The 21,093-nt window shown below is 19.7% G+C and overlaps 1 protein-coding gene and 1 non-coding gene across 3 annotated transcripts in view; both read left to right on the top strand.

Moving 5' to 3' along the window:
• LOC129605733 (serine/threonine-protein phosphatase 2A 56 kDa regulatory subunit epsilon isoform) overlaps nt 1–7,555 on the top strand; it is an 80,180-nt gene extending 72,625 nt beyond the window's left edge. For both annotated transcript variants that reach the window (XM_055515642.1, XM_055515643.1), the window contains 7 exons: nt 868–1,285; nt 1,361–1,560; nt 2,196–2,390; nt 2,468–2,658; nt 2,741–3,074; nt 3,238–3,467; nt 6,543–7,555. In XM_055515642.1, the coding sequence (XP_055371617.1) occupies nt 1,147–1,285; nt 1,361–1,560; nt 2,196–2,390; nt 2,468–2,658; nt 2,741–3,074; nt 3,238–3,467; nt 6,543–6,963 (1,710 nt within the window). In that variant the 5' untranslated portion in view covers nt 868–1,146 and the 3' untranslated portion in view covers nt 6,964–7,555. The remainder of the gene's footprint in view (nt 1–867; nt 1,286–1,360; nt 1,561–2,195; nt 2,391–2,467; nt 2,659–2,740; nt 3,075–3,237; nt 3,468–6,542) is intronic.
• Nucleotides 1,935–2,083, top strand: LOC129605804 (small nucleolar RNA psi18S-1854). The gene has a single exon (XR_008696735.1). It is a non-coding gene; the product is annotated as a small nucleolar RNA psi18S-1854 (small nucleolar RNA).
• Nucleotides 7,556–21,093: the final 13,538 nt, after the last annotated feature.

Here is a 21,093-nt window from a genome sequence, read left to right as displayed (position 1 = left end):
GATAGATCTATTTTCATCGACTTTAAATTGGATTATAAGTATTGTATGGCCATTTCCCAATATATGAATGCGTACAAATGTTGTTAGTTATGAGTTTCAATGCGACGTGACGTTATTGTTATTTTAGTTTTTTTTTTTTTTGCATTTTAAAGAATGATGACGAAGAAAAGAGTTACGAAAACTACTTATTATATTGTTTGATATAATGAAAAACGGTCTTTGTTCAAATTTGCAACAAGTATATCTAAAATTTGTCGCAATAAAAATTTGTTTAAATCAACATAAAATTAATATTTTGCCGAAATTCGAGATCTACCACATTCACTATTATTTCCAGATAAAATTATTTTATAAATTCAAACACTCCATATTCTTATTCCATACACAATCTTATAAAATTAAAATTTTAAATTTAACCTACTTATATCCCATGATATATTGTTAATTATGCTTCTTCGTTTCTTTAAAAAATCAGTGAGAAAACATACTTGATTTTATTATAGATGCATGTACATATAAGTTTAATGAACATTTTGTGTCAATTGCACTGCTTAAAAGTAACAACATGTCCATTACTAAAACTTATAAAAATTGTTCTTAATTTATTTTTATTAGTATTCAAGTGGACTACAAAAAATTTAAAAAACTTATTCCTCTTAATGCTGTTCTTAAAAAAATAATGGGCAGTTATTATTATATAATAAGTTACAATTTGCTTTAGACTCTGTTTTACTACATACGATATTCTGACATGGTTTTTTCTCTCATAAAATAATTATTAATAATTGTATTTTATTTTTCTAATTTTAAATTAGAAAATGTAAATTATTATATCTGAATTAATTTTATTTCTTTTTGTCATTTCAGATATTTCTACAAGAATTTCAGGAATATATCAAAACACTAGAAGATAATAAAAGCTATAAAAATAATTATTTTTTAAACCAACAATAACTTATTTTTTATCTCATCATACTAAAATATATGGAAAATCAATATATGTTTAACAAATATTAAAACAATTTTATTAAAAATACGAAATACTGCAATATTAGATAAAAATAAAAAAAGTAGCAAGCTAAAAGCAGGAAATTTAACAATAATAAGAGGAAGAAAAACTCAAAAAATAATAAAAAAAAGAAGAAAATGTCTTCGGGAACATTTGTTGATCGAATTGATCCCTTTGCAAAACGCTCCCTTAAAAAGAAAAGTAAAAAATCTCAAGGTTCCTCCAGATATAGAAATTCTCAAGATGTTGAATTACAGCAATTACCTCCCTTAAAAGGTATTTATCAAATATTAAATTTTATTTAAGAGTTTAAAATATTTATATTTTAATTAATTTTCTTATTTTTTGTAGCTGAATGTTCTAGTTTAGAGCAAGAGGAACTATTTATACGAAAATTACGACAATGTTGTGTGTCATTCGATTTTATGGATCCGGTATCGGATTTAAAAGGAAAAGAAATTAAAAGAGCTGCTTTAAATGATTTGTCAACTTATATAACACATGGAAGGGGTGTATTAACGGAACCTGTGTATCCAGAAATTATTAGAATGGTAAATTTGTGTTTTTTTTTGGTTGTTGTTTGTTTAAATTATGATTGATTTTTTATTTAATTTGCATTTTACATTGGATTTATTGTAAATTTTATTAGAAAAATTAACCTTTTTCTAAAATTTATTGAATTTTTTGGGAAAACAAATGTTTATTTCAGCAATTGTCATAAAAAATAATTTTAATAAAACCTCTAAAAATTTTCACCCCTACAATTCTTTCCAAAATGTGTAGCTGTTTACAAATTCTAGTTCAATGATTCCCTCCAATAAATTAAAAGTAATAGTATTAATTTAAAGTAATGGTATCCAATATCGTAAATTTTAAATCAAAATAATTAAAATAATTTAGATGTAGCGCTTCATAAATAAAAACATTACAAATAGTCCACGACTAAAACTGTTTAAAGTTTTTAGTATTTTATACAGTATTCAAGTGGACAATAGGAAAATATTTTTTTCCTCTTAAAAATACTTAAAAATTAATGGGTAATTTTTAATTAATAAAAAATAACATGAAAAAAATGTAGAATTTTATATGATTCTATTTTGTCAAAATAATAAAATATAAATTTAAACCTTTTTTGAATATTTCTTTAATGCTCGAATATTAATATTTATTTAATATTTTTATATAGATATCATGCAATTTGTTTCGAACACTGCCGCCAAGTGAAAATCCGGATTTTGACCCAGAAGAAGATGATCCAACGTTAGAGGCCTCATGGCCACATTTACAATTAGTTTATGAAGTATTTCTGAGATTTTTGGAATCTCAAGATTTTCAGGCAACTATTGGAAAACGTGTTATTGACCAAAAGTTTGTTTTACAAGTAAGATAAAATATTTTTCATGTTTGTGTTAATTTTATTAAATTTATTATATTTTAAATTTTTTTTTTTAATTATAGTTATTAGAGCTATTTGATTCGGAGGATCCAAGGGAAAGAGATTTTCTAAAAACTGTATTGCATCGTATTTATGGAAAATTTCTAGGTTTACGTGCTTTTATACGAAAACAAATCAATAATATATTTTTGCGTTTCATTTATGAAACAGAACATTTTAATGGTGTTGGAGAGCTTTTAGAAATTCTTGGAAGGTATAATGATGATAATTTGAATAGTACAATAAAATATTTGTTATTTAAACATAATTTTTAAACAACAAAAATGTATTTTTAGTATAATTAACGGTTTTGCATTACCATTAAAAGCTGAACATAAACAATTTTTGGTTAAAGTCTTACTACCATTGCACAAAGTAAAATGTTTATCATTATATCATGCTCAGTTAGCATATTGCATTGTACAGTTTCTTGAAAAAGATGCATCACTTACAGAACCAGTTGTAAGAGGTTTACTAAAATTTTGGCCGAAAACATGTTCTCAAAAGGAAGTTATGTTTTTGGGTGAAATTGAAGAAATATTAGATGTTATTGATCCCCCGCAATTTGTTAAAATTCAAGAGCCGTTATTTAGACAAATTGCAAAATGTGTATCAAGTCCTCATTTTCAGGTAATTTATTTTTTTTTTTTTGTTTGATCACTTTTAAGAAGGAAAAAGTTTTTATAAAAGGAATTCGAATTATTTTGGAAATAAAATCGTTTATTAGCTCATTTAAAATAACATTATAATTAAAAATTATTTTGAATATTTGCATCAAATAACTTTTTTTTAGGTCGCTGAGCGAGCCTTATATTTATGGAATAATGAGTATGCAATGTCACTCATTGAAGAAAATAATGCTGTTATAATGCCAATAATGTTCCCAGCGCTTTACCGAATAAGTAAAGAACATTGGAATCAAACAATAGTTGCACTTGTTTATAATGTTTTGAAAACATTTATGGAAATGAATTCTAAATTATTTGATGAATTAACAGCTAGTTATAAAGCTGAAAGACAAAAGTAAGTAAATTTTGTTTTTAATTTAGATTATACAAAATTTTAATGAAATGAAATTAATTAAAAAATTTCATTTGTAATTTATGCATAATATATATACATATATATAAATTTAGATAAATATTTATTAGTTTTATGATATTTTAGTTAAAAAATTAAAATCTAAAAGTAAAAAAGAGGCTAGCGTATTGGACATTAAAAGTATCCGTTCCGTCCATATATCCAAACATTTCTGTATGTTATTTATATTAAAAAATCTTTTTTTGTTTTTAATTATTTTGATATCATTTTTTTTTCTTTTTTCAATTAAAATTTAAGACTCATTCATTAAAAACACCTCATTCATTATTTAAAAAAAAAACAAACAAACAAAAAAATTGTGTGAATACCAAGCTTAAAAATAAAATAAAGCATTTTTTGTGTTTTATTAGTAGATTTGTAAAAACTTTTTTTTTTCCTCATTTTAACTCCACTCCACCCAAAAATCGTAGATTACCACTTTTGAAATGATTAGGTTAATACATAAACACGTGAAAATTAAAAATGAAATAAGAATATTTAAATGTTTTCAACAAATAAGGGAACAAATCTTTTATATATCTAAACCTAAAAGTAGTACAATCGCGCGTTCATTCTTAAATTTTATTTCAATAATATTCTTAAATTTTAAGATCAAAAATATTACAACTTTTATTTTTTAAACTTTAAAGATCTACTTTAATTTCAAAATAATGTTTAAATTTAACCTACAAATAAAATTTTTTATTTAATTTTTTTAAATATTACCCGTTCTGCATAATGAGATATTATTGAAACATATTAATATTTTCAATATTTGAATTAGAATTTCAAATTTCCAACTGGATCCTATTGCACCAATCACTTTTTACTTCTTTTAAATCAATTAATCAAAAACTTTGCATCAAAGTTTCTGTTGAACCAAGAATGGAAACACTAATGAACTATAATTATAAATAAAAGTACTTTTTTAAAAAATTAAAGAGTAAAAGTGACGATTAAAAGTTATTGGTGCAACAGGACTCTTTATTTCATTCTGAAATTTACGAAATTTTGAATAATATCGTGTCACCTCAAATGATGAGTTATGTTATTTAGAATATTTATGAAATATAATCATTAATTACGTTGTTAACTATAATTGAATTTTTTGAATTAGGATATTCCTTTGAATATTTATTTTTTTTTTTTATTTCAAATCTTATTAATTTTACAAATTTAATCTATGTATATATTGAAAAGTTACCCAGTTGATAATTTACTCCATATCACTAGGTTTTTATATTTTTGTGAATATATTATATAATGTATATTATTTGTATACATATAAATATTTTGTAATTAAAATTATGTTTATGATAATCATTATTAATAATATAATTGGTTCATTCTTGTAATAATTTGCACTCAAATTCCTTTTAATTTAATGTGAAAATTTAAAATAATTTTAATTTCTTTTTTGTAAATTCTGTATCATTATAAATATTGATTGTAAATATTTAAATGTAATGTAATGAATATAGTTAGTAATTTATATTTAATATGTTCTATACTTACTTTTAATTATTATTGTTATTTTGAAATTTTTTATTTATTTCCATAAATATTCACAAAATACTGGTCGTATTCGAATGAAAATGGTTTATTTTATTACAAAAAATTTTATACCTATAATAAGTAATTATATTTTATAATCATTATAATTGGAAGTCACAATCCTTTTGAAAAATAGTTTCCACCAATATTAAGAAGCTATAAAATGAATTAAAATATGAATTTTAAAGAAAGTCTAGTCTTTACCATTCGATATTTTTATATAATTGAGAAACACAAAAAAAATTTCAGAAATTGAAAATTTTTGAAAAACATTATACATAATATATAAACATTATAATTCAAAATTTTCATATTTTAATTGTTTTTAAAATAAACGAACATTTTAATTAATAAACTACCATAATATCATCTTTCAAAATTTTATACAAGATATATTCATTTTACATTTTGCATTTAATTTTTGTATTTTTAATCATAATAATATATCATAAATATTTTCCATCTGTTACATCTTTCTTCAAGATCAATTACAATACCAAAAACAATTTGTATTTATAATTTTATTATGTAAGAATGAAAATCTATATTAAAAATAGCATTTTTAGAGTAAAGGGTTGCTCAAATATTTAATTTAAAAAACAATATACATAATCTAAAAAAATGAATATCGCCAAATTTAAATAAATATGTAACTAATGACATTGTCCGGTCAATTTACATAATAAATCCTCAAACAAAAAGTATAATAACAATAAAAGCAATAATATTAATTTAGTAATTTTGCAGTAACAAGCATTTTCCAAAATTAATTTGAAAATATTATAATTTGATAAATAGATTTAAAAATATTATTTCCATTAAACCAAATAGTCACAAAGCATTTTTAAGTCCAATTTCTTACTATGCAAAACTTTTATGAATATTTGGCAAATTAAAAATTAAAATGATAGTCCCACTTTTCGTTTCCAATTTTGTTTTTAGTTTATTATAAAAAAAAATCGCAATTAGAAAAGTAGAGTTTTTCTTTTGTATCATTTTTTGAAATACCCTGATTTTTTTAACACTCCTAAACTAGACAAATAGCATAATTTTATTTTACATAATTTAATTATGTAACATAAATATTTTCTTAACAAAGAAAAGATTATAATAAAAAAAAAATTCCTGAAAATCACTTTTTACATTTTGTTTTCTTTATCCTTAGTGTAATTATTAAAGTTTGTGTCAATTTCCTGCATCGTTTTGTATTCTTATTAACTTGAAAAGATTTTTTTTTCTATTTTTCAAACTAAATAGTTTAGCTTTCTTGTAGAATATTGTGCTTAATTTTCATTAAATTTCATCCTTTTGTTTTTTTAATTTAGTTTAATATTAATTAAAATTAAAAGGACAAAAAATCGTACTAATTTTATTTTATTTAAAAAAAAAATTTTTTATGCATTAATTTTTTTTCTTCTTTATTTTTTTTTTACTCCTTTTTTATTTTTTTTTTTTTAATTGCAGAGAGAAAAAACGTGAACGTGATCGTGAAGAATTATGGAAAAAATTGCATGAATTAGAAATATCGCGTAATAAAAATCGTACACTAACAAATGATACAAATCAATCTAATATTAATAATTCAATAACTGGCTCAACATTACAATCTGGTGGTGGGCAAATAAATTCTCAAATTCAAAATAATCAATTTAATCAACAACAACAGCAGCAACAACAACAAAATAATACAAACCAAAATGTTTTACAAAATCTGAGTGGTGTTGGCCAACAACAACAACAAATTCATTCAACATCTAATCTTAGTGGAAATTCTAATTTAAATCCTAATAATCCAACAGGAGGACAAAATAATTTAACGAATCAACAAGGGATTAATGCAAATTCATCTTCGGGTGCTGGTGTTGCTATTTCAGCGACTAAGTGATGTAGTACTGATTAATAATTATAATATAAAATTATGTTTATGAAACAAAAATATAAAAAAACAAAAAAAAAAGATGATAAATAAAAATCCTTTAAATGCATTAATACATTTATAAACGTATATATTTATATATATATATATATATAATATACAAGTTTATATTATTTTGTGTTTATACATATAGCTACATAACTATATATATACATATATATATATATACATTTATAAAACATTAAAATATTCAGTTATAAAAATTATAAAAATAAAAATTAAGAAAAAAAAAAGAAAACGGTCATTACATAATTATTATATTGCAAAAGCAAAAAAAAAAAAAAATAACAAATTAGAAATTTAAACAAAAAATATGAGAAAAATAAATTAAAAAAAAAAACTGAAAAAGGATATAAAAGAAAATTATACAAGCAAAAAAAAAAAAATAAGAAAAATAAAATTAAAGTAATTTAAAAAAACACGTTAAAAATTCAAACAAAGAATGTATTACAAAATTTAATATTAAAAAAGAAATTTTACATGTTATTTATAGTGTTAGCTATATGGAATCTTTAAATTAAAAATTTCAAAAACAAAAAAATATGAAAAGTTTAAAATTTTTTCCAAATATTTCTAAAGCTGAATAATTTAAATTCAGCTTTTTCTTTCTTTACTTCATTTCATTATAATTTTACGCGTATAACTTTAAAAATCGTCTCATTTTCAATTTCTTAACATTTCCTTTTTTCCTATAATTTTCATCGTTTCTGTAAAGAATTTTCATAAAGAAAATATAAATACAAAAAAATAGTAAAATTTAAACTTATTCTATTTCGAAATTCCGAAACAGAATTAAATTTTTTTGTCAATCAGTAAAATTAATTTTAATTCGCAAAAAATCATTATTTGTATAAAATACACACTTAATTTTTGTTTATTTTATTTATTCAATAGATTTAATCAATTTTCCTTTTGATTTTCTTAATCTTAGATAAGAAAAAATTTTTCAAATTACTTCGAAATTCTTTCATATGCCAATGACACCTTTCTTCTCTAAGAGATTAAATTAGAGCGTAGTAATTTGTTTTTTAGTAAATAAATTAATTAAAAAATTTATTATTTTAACCAATTATTCATATTTCTTTTTAATTCCTGTTCATGTTCAATTTCTTGTAAATATTTTATTAAAAAAATTGTTTAATTCTGCTGAAAATGTATTCAAAATAAAGTTCTATTTGGAGAATATTTTAAATATTTTGATTTATTTAATTTAAAGGTTTTTAGATTTTTCATATTAATATTTAAAAAGAAAAAATAAAAGAACAAAAAAAAACAAACTTTAATCAAGTCAAAACTGCTGAAAACTAGTAAAATAAAATAAAAAATAAACTTTTTATTTGAATTAAAAAAAAAAAGAAAATAACAAGTAATAGAAAAACACAAAAATTTAAATGAAAAATATAAGGTTATAATTAAATTATATTATTATATAAATTAAAACAAAAATAAAAATAAAATTCTGTGTAAAATTGTTTAATTTTTGAAAGGAAGCGCTCTCAAAGTGAAGTTTATAAGTCTCATAAAAATATGCTTTGTGTAAATATTTTATAAATTAGGTGTATTTTGTTTTTAGAGCAGTGATTTTAGAACAGATCATGTTTGAAAGATATGAAAGCGAATAATTTATTAATAAAAAATTTCGGTTTCATGTGGGGTTTCAAAAATTTCGATATTATTTTTTTTTATTCCTGTTTTATAGCAAATTTAGAAATTCTTTAAGGAATTCTGGCTCATTAAAAATTTATTTTCTACACCATTTTAGTTTCAAGAGTATTAAACTTCAAAATGGGAATAATAAACTTCAATGAGAGAATACTGAATTGCAATACGGGATCGTATGTAAATTTGCTGTTCCATGTTAAAGTTACTATTCTCATTTCGAAATTTAAAATTTGAAGCTAAAATTTGTATTTAAAAATTGTGTTTGCTTTTCTAGTGCTGGCCACTTTTCTCAACTATTTGAAACCCTAGTTTCTTTTATATTTAATCGCATTTTCAATTTCATTTTTTAATTTTTTTTTAAATATTTTGTATCAGTAAGAACTTCAGAAACTTCAATCATATATGTTTGTATTTAAAATAAGTAACTTTACATGAAGTACAATTTCAAAACGATATCTTATTTTACAAATTTTGCTATGATTAATAAATAAATTACGATAATTCATAAATCATAAGAGAACAAATTTAATTTGGTTTTCTTATAGCAATCTTGCAATTACACGATATACTTTTTTTTATAAACAGATTAATTAAATAAAAGCAAATATAAGCATATTTTGAGAAATTGAAAATAAATTTAATTGTATTTAATTGAAAAATGTTACAATCATAAAATTAATTTTCATTCATTATTTCTTAAAAATTAATTTTATCGTTTATTTGTCCGATTTACATTATCTTATATGTATATTTATGTATAAATTATAATAGTCAACTTTAATTAACATTATTTAAACGGTTCCTGTGGCTGGTTAGCCTTTGACATGCTTAATGTTTTGTAATTTTTTTTCTTTTGAAGTATAAAATTGAAATAACTTATTGTTACATCAAAATTAAATTACATCCAAATTTTATTATAAATATATAAAAATTTTATTATATAGTTCAATTTCAAGGCTCATATATGTGTTTGGAGAACAAAATTAAACTTTTTCTTTTAATCGAAAAGAATTCGGAACGTTAATCAAAGATATTGTGTTTATTTTAATTGAATTTTTTAAAACAAATTTTATATTAAAATTTTAGTGGTAGTAAATGTACAAACAAATAAATTTTAGCTGAAGACATACACAAATGAAAAATGTCACCTTTTTGCTTGTACGTTTTTTAATTTTCTACCTAATATGTTAATAGAGCCTTGATAATTTGAAAGATTTAACTTAGTACCTTGTTTCATTTTTAAAGTTCTTATAAAGAACTTTATAACTTGTAAAAAGACAGCAATAAAAACCGGAATAAGCCCCTTTCAAAAATTCTTTTGTTTTACATGAAAATATTTTGCCGCAATTAATCATAAGGAATAGTAAAAGATATATTCTTAAATATATCATAGTCATGTTTTGTGTCTCCGCGCAAAGCGCAGCTACTGATATTAATAATAAAGTAACTTTTCAAAAACTCAAAAATTATGTTAAATGATTTAATATAAGTATGTATTATTGAAGCTTATAATATTAATGATTCATTTTTCAAAAATATTTCAAAAATAATAACTGTTTCAAATCTTTTTTTATAAAATTTATTTTAACTTTTTTCTTTTTTAACCATATAATTATCAATATTAATGATAAAAATAATTGAATCATTGTAAAAAATTAAAATGTTCAACCAATAACATATAAAATTGTCAATATGCTTACATTTCGTATTAGCTTAAAAAAGAATCACTTTCATATTTTTTATGTAAACTCCAATTGGTTATATTCAATTCGTAAAATATTCCCTCGAACTTATTCATTTGTTCCTGAAATGTGTATTACAAAACCTGTTCCACCCTCAATGAACAACATTGTGTAGATCCAATTTTCCCTTATTTAATTGGTATATTTTTGGTTGGAGATTTTGTACATATATTTTAACAAAAAAAAACACAAAACAATTTTCATTTTTGTTGATCTCTGAATGAATTTGTCATGAAGTTTTATTAAATTAGGTAAGCAAAATTTAAAAAAAAAAAAGAGTTAAAATATTTTACCTAAAATTCTATTGTAAATCCTTGCATGACCATTTTTAATGGTACTAGAGATTATTCTTTGTATGATGTAGCAAATTCGTTAGATCTTTGAAATTGTTCAATTTGATGTTTGAAAAATCTAAAACAGTTCCATTATTTTCGGTTTAGATAGAGTGTAGTAGTCCGAAGTTAAGATACTAATATAATTTTTAAAATTTTAACAAACTGAAACAACATTCATACATGATAATGATTGGTAACTTCATTATTATGTTGTGATTATATCCAACAAACGGATACACTATTCCACTTTCTCCTAATATACCAAATTAATTATAATAACCGACATAGCGCCACATATACCTTCTAGGAAAATTATATTATTGTGTTGAGCATTTAGATTTATAACTGATATATCAGTATAAAATAATTACAATTATGATTTTTTTCTTATTAATAATCATCGGACAGCTTTTCAATTAAATATCTATCGGAATTACGAAAAAAAAATTCAAATATGAAAATTATGTGCTGTTCTTATAAGAGCATAAGTATAATATGGAAATTATTTATACATATACTTAAACAGAAGAATACCAATTGACTTGTTAAATTTAACAAAAAAAAAATAAATAAATAATTATATATTTAGTGATGTAAAATTATTTCAGTTTAAAGAAAAAAAAAACTAATCCTATGAAAAATATAAAAAAATAAACAAATAAAATTAGATACAAAAAAAAAATAATATAAAAACGCAGAAAATATTTCAGAAAGAAAATGAAAAAAAAATAACGAAAACCAATTCTGTATTTAATGTATGAAAAAGTAATTAAATTCAACTAAAATACAAAAAAAAAAACAAAATTAAAGTTAAGAATAATAAAAATTAACAAAAAAATAATAAAAATATGTTGAAAATGCTTAGAATTTCGTTAAAATTTTCGTAAATTTAAGTAAAATTCAAAAAAAAAAAATTTAAAAAAAAAATAAAAACTTTAATTTTTAAAATGTATTTCTTTTATTTTCCTTTTTTTAAATCCTGTTAAAGCTTTTGTATAATAGACTATCACATAGAATGCTTCACATGTTAATATTAAAAATAACATTCAATGCATAAATATATAGAAAAGTTCTAATTAATTTATTATTTTTCTATTCAAAATATTAAATTTATTTTAAAATATATGCAGAAATCTTGAAAACATTTGTTAATATATTTAAAAAATTTGAATTCAATATCAAAAATTTTTTCTTTTTTGTTGTCTCTAAATTATTTAGAAAACAAAATAAATTTTATTTTTGTAAGATAATAATAAATTATTAAATTCATCTAACAAAATGAATATTTAATTTTTTAATTTGTTTTTGTGTATTATAAAGTTTAGATCAAATATTTGTTTTTCTTAGTTCATTAGAACTTTACTTTAATTAATCTAAAGGATACGTTTTTCTCTTTTGAATACATATATGCAAATAATTACAATAAAGATTTTTCGAAATGTTTTAAATATTTTAATATTTTATAATTTGTTCATCCATGTACATATTACATGAAAAATATTATCATTGAAGAGCATTTAAGTGCTGGCACTAGATGCTTTATTGTACAAAAGACTTTTGAAATTTTTTTTTTTTAATATTTATATTAAATGGATTTGTTTATTTTAAATGCTTGCTTATACATATATTTTTATTATCAGTACAAGGTGAATGAATAAAATACTTTAAATCCTTGATTTTAACAATATAAAATTGAATTATTTTTGATTTGAATCTTTTGAATATTAAATGCGCCAACATTACACACAATTATTCAAAAAAAAAAAAATATAATACGCTAGATATATTTTTTAGATCTACAATTTTCTTTTTTTTTTTTATTTCCTACTTTTGTTTTCATTTCCTTTCTAATCTCAATACACAATTTATAAATATACTTATATATATATATATATATATATATATATATATATATATTATATATATATATATATATATATACATTATATATATATATATATATATATATAAATATGTATATATATAAGTTTATATATAATATATATTTATACATACATTTATTGTAAACCTATGTATATATATATATTGAGATATATGTAAACATATATGTATATTGGATATGTATAAAAAATGTTTTCTTTTTATAAGTTTCCTATTGTTTTGATTTATTTTTTATTTTTTTTTAAATATTAATATTATTGTAATTGTATTTAGGATCTTCAAATTGATTGCAAATAAAAAATAAAATTAAAATTAAATATGATTAAAAACAAATAAATAAATTAAAAAAACAAATATTAAAAAACAAAAAAACAAATAAAATTAAATTAAAAAAAAAAAAGTCAAAAAATGTTGTAAGACTATATTCTACTTACTTTATTAATATTATTTAATTTTATCATTATTATTATAATTGTTTAATTTAAAAATAAAAAATCTGATTAAATAAATTTGTTTTGTTACTTTTATTTTTAATTTAAATTATTTCGTATATATTATTTTCATTTTAGTTTTAATATTTAAATTCTTCAAGGCTCTCTATCAATTACCGAAAGAAGGCAACGCAACAGATGTTTTATTAAAGTATCATCTATAACCCTATCGAGATCTTTGCAAGTGGTTTAATAAAAATTTAGCAATTCAATAATATAATACGATCCATAAATTTGATAGTTCTATATTTTCTTATTTTATAAAAATCTATTTTAATATTTTAAGTACCTACTTAAGTTTGAGCAGTTAGAACAATGTAATTGATGGATTATCTGAGTCTTTTAAGTTACATAATTTAAAATTTAAAGGTCTTTGTATAATTTTAATTATTGAAAATTATTTTTCTGTAATATATCGATCAAATGATATTGAGCTTCTAGGGGTGTTTGTCTATTAAAAAAGTTTTCACATTTTAAAAATAAAAATTTATCATTTTCAATTAATAATAAAATCTTAATTATTATCTTAAATACTTTTTTCTTTATTTAATTTATAATTATTTACAAAATTATGTGTACCAACAATATATAAGTCTATGTTTATATAATTATCTTATTAATTATTATTAATTATTGTGATGTATTTATATAGTAGTTTGCACATAAAAAAGCACCGACATTTTATTTTTTTTATGTAAATATGAAATAAAATTATATTATATGCTATTAAAGAATATTTCCTTAATTGTATTTAAAGTTAAAGATACAAATAAACAATATAATACACAAAATGAAAAAAAAATTATTTAATTATTAAATAAATTATATAATTAATATGTATTTTTAAGTTATAAATTAAATTTCTGTAAATATTTAATAAAAATATATGAAAGTTTATGTGAAAAATAAATTTCTAAAAATAAAATATTTTGTAATAAAAATTGCTACAATAAAAATATTATAATTTAATCAAGTCCAAAATAAAAAAAAAATAATAAAAGATTATTGTAATTAAAAAAATTGTAGTTAGATTTAGGAAGGAAATTACAAAGTTATAATATTTTTATGTTGAATTATTTTTTATTCACTCAATATTATTTAACAAATAAAGATGGTATTTTATATTTTTCTTTAATTTTATTTATTATGATCTGAATATGAATATGTATTCATATTAAAATTTTATGGATACTGAAGTTTGAAGCAAAAATTTTAGTTTGTATAATTTTTTTTTTTGTTGTAATCATTAATTACATAATTAAATTATAAAGGTGAAATAGCAAAAAATTGAATTATAAAATATATATAAAGGGATAAGGAAAAATTATTAACTATAGGACAATTAAAATTATAATTATAATTATTTGAAATGATCAAAAGTAATATTTTCGCCGAAAATAATATTAAAAAATGTAATTTTTGAATTTTATTAGTACGAATTATAAACTTATAATTGATACAGGGATTTTCGATAATTCAGACATTCTTCGAAAGTTCTAAATTAAATCTTAAAAGTCTTTTTACACGTACAAATCTTAAAAGTCTTTTTACACGTATCTGTAGAAAGTTAATATTTTATTTTTACAGATTTGTGACATATTCGAATAATTCTTTAATATCTAACATTTTTCTATTATGCTCTTCTTTAAATTTTTAATATTTTTGCAGTAGTTAAAAAAAAACCTTACTTAGTTACTTTAAGCACAATTGCTATTTTTGAACATGCTATATCTGGAGATTTTGCATTTGGATTTATCAAACTTGCTTTATTTAAGTTAGAAAAAGATTAAGAACTGAATTATCGAAAATTCTCAAATTTATAATTGCTGTTAAAAATAAAATAAGTAAATTTGCTTACCTTTTTTAAGATAAATTACAATTAACTTTAAAAAATCATTACAATTAAATATTTCATTTAACAAAGAAAACAAAAAAAATTTTAATTGGTTTTCATTTACATATTATTATTAGTTTATCGATTGACAAAATAGCTTGTTTTCATGGGACTTTGTATAAAATTTGCTCAATTACCAACACAAAATTTACTGGTTTTTTTTTTAAATAATCATGTTAAATAAACATAAATTTTTAGTTACAATTTATAACAAAAAAATAAGTTTATACGTTTTTTGATTTTAAATATAACATTGGAAAACTACTTTATTTTAAAATTATCCATATTCATTGTTATTACACATATATTGGACTTATAAAATTATTACTTTCAAGGCTACTACAAAATTACTATACATAAATAGTTTAGGAAAGAAAAATAATCGAAAAATGCTGAAATTTTAAACAGTAAACTATTTAAATTAAACTATAATGTTAAAAAAAAAAGTATGTAAACTAATATTTACAGAATTTATAACGCCGTTCGCAAAATTTAATAAAATTAAGTGAAATTAGAAAGATTAAAAAAAACAAAGCATTATAAAAAAATCAGAGATACCTTAAATCTATAAATAAATAAATAAATAAAAATTGATGCAACCCAAAATAATATCAAAACAGACAAAAAAAAAACAAAAAAAAAAACCTTTTTACTATAAGCTTTTTGAAAAATTATAAAAATATTACAATAATTGAAAAGCATAAAATTAATATTGAATTAAATAATTTACAAATATAACAATTACGACAAAAATTGAATTAAAATAAAAATTCAAAAAAGATAAAAGAAATTTAAAACCAAAACTAAAAATTAATATCAAATATTTAAATGTGTATATAATAATACATATATATATAATAATACAAATAATACATATAAATTTATATATTTACTTATATTCTTATATGAAGGATAATGAATAATTAATATTATGAATAAATAAGCTGTTCTTAAGGAATACAGCATATATGAAAAAAACTTAAAGAAAAGAAAGTTTTTAATAATACAATTTATGATCGGGTATTTTATACAAAAAAAAAATAAACTTTATTATTAGCGATGATAGAATTCTTAAAAAAAAAAAAAACAAAATAAATAAATTCGCAATGTATCAGACTGTCAAACAAAAATAAGTAAATAAAATAAAAAATATATTAAAAGTTTCGAATTGATTTTACAAAAAAAAAAAGTACAGATAAATAAATATAAAAATTTTATAAAAAATTTATTACAAAATATTTCATCGCATTTTTTTTTTCTAATTTATTACAACTTCATTATATAATTCAATATTGACATCTGTCATCATTGTTTTTATCACACACTTTTTTAATGAAACTTATCTTTTATTTTTTGGTATCATAATTAAAAAAAATGCACTGTTAAAAATAGTTATTATTGTACATTTTTAATTTTATATGAAAAGATATTCGGTGTCATCTTTGAAAAATAAATTAATTATAGTGCAGCTGTTTGTTATTCACTCATTTTTTTCTTTAGTGAAACGTAATTATTGTCTTTTCCTAGTTTTTTTTTTTCTGACAATGATGACAGGGGCTATTGTTATTTGTTTCATTAAATATTACACCACTGTTAATTATTATCGTTTTTGTTTCTTATTTTTGATAAAAAAAAAACATAATAATAAAATAAATAAGTAAACAAATCGTGATAAATAGCTTTCTAAAATTTGATTCTTACTTTTAAAATTCAAAATTTCAAAATTTTTTTGGTTTAATTATAAATTATTTCAATTACTTCAAAATCTTTCTAATTTTATATTAAATTTTTAAAATATTATACAAAATTTTAAAAGGAAATAAATGTAGAAAAAAAAACCTAAATGTACATGTTTTAACTAGGCATACTTGTATTTATTTTATATACACATATATTTCTAAATTTTATATAAAAATATTTTATATTAAATTTATAAATGGAAAATAAATATTTTATTGTTTTTACTTTGTACTATTTTATTTACAAATTTTTTTGTACTATTTTTACTACTTTTATTTTTAATACTATTTTTTACTACTTATTTACTAGGTACTCCGTATTTTTTTACTATTTATTTTTAAATCGTACAATTTATTTCCTTTATTACTATGCATGTATGTATATTATTGTTAAGAGTGGTACTTTTATTGTAAAATAAATATTTTTTTTTTTAAATATGAAAATTAAAAAAAAGATTTATATTTTATTTCACTTGATAGTAAATGAAAACAAATATTTGTAAAAGGTATAATTTTATAATTTTTTTTCAAATTCGCTTCACTTCCTAAAAACATAAAAAATAAAAAAAATAAAAAAAAAAACCTTTAGCATTATAAAAAAAATTCATTAATATTGTATTTATAGTAAGATACGTGTATTTAAAATAAAAAAAATGTATTTTACTTAAATATTTTATATAAGTATCAATATATAAATATATTATATATATATATAAATATATATATATATATAGACTTTAAAAAAATGTAAAATAAAAATGAAATTATTATTTAAAAAATAGGTTTATAATAATTAAAAATTAAAAAACAAAAAAAAAAAGTAAAAAATTAATAATTATTTATATATAAATTAAATAAATAAAAAAAAAAAACAAAATGTTTTAGGAGTATTTATCTCTTATGCTTCATTACAAAAAAAAAAATTATATATAAAAAAAATATAATTAAAAAATGGTGTTTACATAAAATAATTAATAAAATAAAATAAGAAAGAAAGACACAAATTAGAAATAAAAAAAATGCATAAGAGCATTTGATAAAAAACAAAAAAAAAATGAAGAAGACAAAAATATTGTTTCGAGAACATTAAAATAAATTAAATAATAAAAAAAAAAATAATAAAATAATTATAAAACAAGAAAAAAATGAGAAAAAAAAATATAAAAAATAAAATATTATTGTACTTTAAATTTAACAAATTATTATATATGAAGAAGGATAATTATAAAAACAAAAAAAAAATGAAAATGCAAAACAGTAATAATAAAATTATATACTAAAAATAATTTCAAAAAGAAAAGAAAATTTAAAATAGAAAATAATACAAAAACAAAAAAAAAAAAATAAATAAAAAAAAACTTGTATATGTTGTTGTAGATTTACAATATATTCAAAAGCAAAGATGAAAAATTATAAAAAAAAAAATTAAATAAAAAAATGAAAAAAATTTAATTTTGGAAGTTTAATTTAATTTTTACGTTTCATATTATTAATTTTTTTTTTTAAATTTCAGGTTACAAAGCAAATTAAAGAAGCCTTTCATTTTCATTTACGCTGTAATTGATTTCTTTAAATTATTTGGAAACAAATGGTGTAGATAAGAGAAAAACAAGCGAATTTCATTTAAGCGTTAAAAATAATTTGAATGTGTGATTTTTAATCAAAGCCACTTAAACGAAAATATCATTTAAAAGAGCAGTCCACTTAAACGTTGTTCACTCTGTTCACTTTTAATTAAATTCATTCCAATTTTAATTTGTTTTTGTTATTCTCTGTGGGAAATTAAATGCAATATTAAATATGAACAATTTCTAATTTAAAATGAAAATGAGAAACAAAACAATAAATTAAAAAAATAAGAAACAATTGCAATGTTATTACTGTTTCTTCATTTCACTATATGGCTGACATTCCAATATTCTATTAATAAGTGACGCGCTGGAGTTCAAGTGATAGGATACGAGGATTTTCGAAAATTCACTTCTAACTTAAATTTTAATATAAAGCATGTACGATAAATCGAAACTACAAAATCTTCAAAATGTAACTTTGTTCGATAAATCTTTACTATAAAAGAAGTAATTTCAAAAATCGTATCATGCGTGTATTTAAGTGCTTATCTGGATAACCGTTGCTTATCTGGATAAAAATTTCCTATTATTCAAAAATTTTGTAGTTTTCAGAGTGAAACTTCCATACATAATTTTGAATAATATTCCATTAAGCCAAGTGATGCATCTAGTAGATAAGGGTATATTAAGATGCTTAAATTTTTTTTTTTTAAGTTTCATAAAATTTTATAATGAGAATTGTTGTGTACATATACGAGTATAATTTGGAATTTGTTATAATATAAAAATTTTCTGTTTTCGCCATAATTTTGTTTAATAGCATTTTGTTCTTTTAAACAAAAGTCTGGGTCTAACTACAAATTGTTATTCTATTTAAAAATATGTTTTGACAATATATAGTATTTTAAATTTCGCATTAGTATTGACGAGAAAAATACTTATAGTTTGAGTAAGTGAGTTCTTTTGGTATCTTAGTTTATTATTGATAACTGACCCGATAATATAAAATCGGTTTTATTTATCGAAGGGACCTAAAAATAGTAATATTAAGTACTTAAATTCATTATTTACTAATTTTTACTTGTCCGATGAGAAAAAAGTTGTGCTAGTATCATATATTTCGGCTAATGTTTTTTTTTTTTCAAGTAAGCCAGTTGCTTTTGGTTTTCAATAAAATGCATGCAAATTTTACAATATTTTGTTTAGTTTAGAGAATCGAAAATGGAAAAAATTTTTGTTTAGGAGTAAATTTCAAGCTCAACGGTTTCTAGGAGAGAGGGATTTTAAGAAAATTTCGCAAAGTTTTAATTAAATTTTTCTCTTCATTTTAACTTAAACTAAAATTGTATGCTACATTAGATCTAGACCACTGTAGTATCTAGATTAATTAAGGCTTCGACTGGCATAAATCCATTATATTTGCAATTACAAAATATGTAGAAGATTAGGTCATCTATTTAGATAATGTATTGTATTGTTATACTAAATTATAGATTTGATTCTGTTATTATTTGAGGGTCTCAGAAGCAGAGTGGCGTAAGCCACATATAAAAAATTTTTTTTTTTTGCTGCAATCGGTTATGTATATCTTCTAAAATCAGTAATATTAGTTTCCAGTTTCGCAATAGCTTTTTTCCTATTTATTTTTCACAAAAGTACTTTTGCTTTTTCAAAGTATTTTACAAAAGCAAAGTGGCATAACCGACATTGTGGCTTACGCCACTCTGCATCTGAGCCCCTCATTTAAGCATCCATATTTTAAATACCAATTCTAAAAATATTTAATATTCTTAACATTGTATTTTAAAATAATTAAAAAAAAAATAACAAAGTGTAAAGAAAAACTTATTTTATTTCAAAAATTTAAAGATTATAATAAAAATTTATTTATAAATTTAACTTTTAACATAATTATACTATATATATATTATATTCATATGATATATGTATATATCTATTTATGAATGTATACATAATATAATTTTTAATGTTCATATTAATTACATGTTTTATTTTCACATATCTTGCAATCATATATTTTAATTAAATTATGAAAAATACGCTATATAAAAAGAAAGATAAGAATTTCAAATTAAGAATAATAAAAATAATAAACGTATATATAAATATAAATATATATATACATACATATTTAAACTATTATGTAGATATAAGAATATAATATGATAGTATACAATATTTATTATATGCATGCCATATACAAAAAATAAATAATTTTAAAAATAAGGCGGTTAAAAGTTCAGAAATTAACTCATATGCTCTTCGAAATTCCTTAAATTTTGAAAATTTTTGAAATGAAACAACAAAATTAAGAAATTTTTTTTTCACAATTATTTTTCTTCCTTTATAGAAAAGCTTTTGTACACAATTTCATTCTAATTTTTTGAAAAATATGATTTTTAAGTTTCAATGAAGAAATTTTTAAATTTTTAATTTATATATTTGATGCAATATAGAAATTAGATAGAATTGCGGTTCAAATTTCTCAATATTTATTATTTCTGTGCTTAGACAAAAAAGAAGAATATTTTAACCAATTGTGTTTTTATTAAAAAGGTTCATTAATTGAATATTTTTTAATATTCACACAATTATAAATTTTGGTTTTTAATAGCCCTGTTTTGGTGCACTATTAATTCAACACCATAAGTAACTGCAAATATTCAAAAATTTGCTGTTAAACTGAACATTTCTTTAAAAAATATTGTGTTTCATATAATTA

Source organism: Condylostylus longicornis, unplaced genomic scaffold, assembly GCF_029603195.1.
Source record: "Condylostylus longicornis isolate FDR11 unplaced genomic scaffold, ASM2960319v2 ptg000014l, whole genome shotgun sequence".
Classification (NCBI taxonomy): Eukaryota; Metazoa; Arthropoda; class Insecta; order Diptera; family Dolichopodidae; genus Condylostylus; species Condylostylus longicornis.
This window is presented reverse-complemented; position numbering and strand designations above follow the sequence as displayed.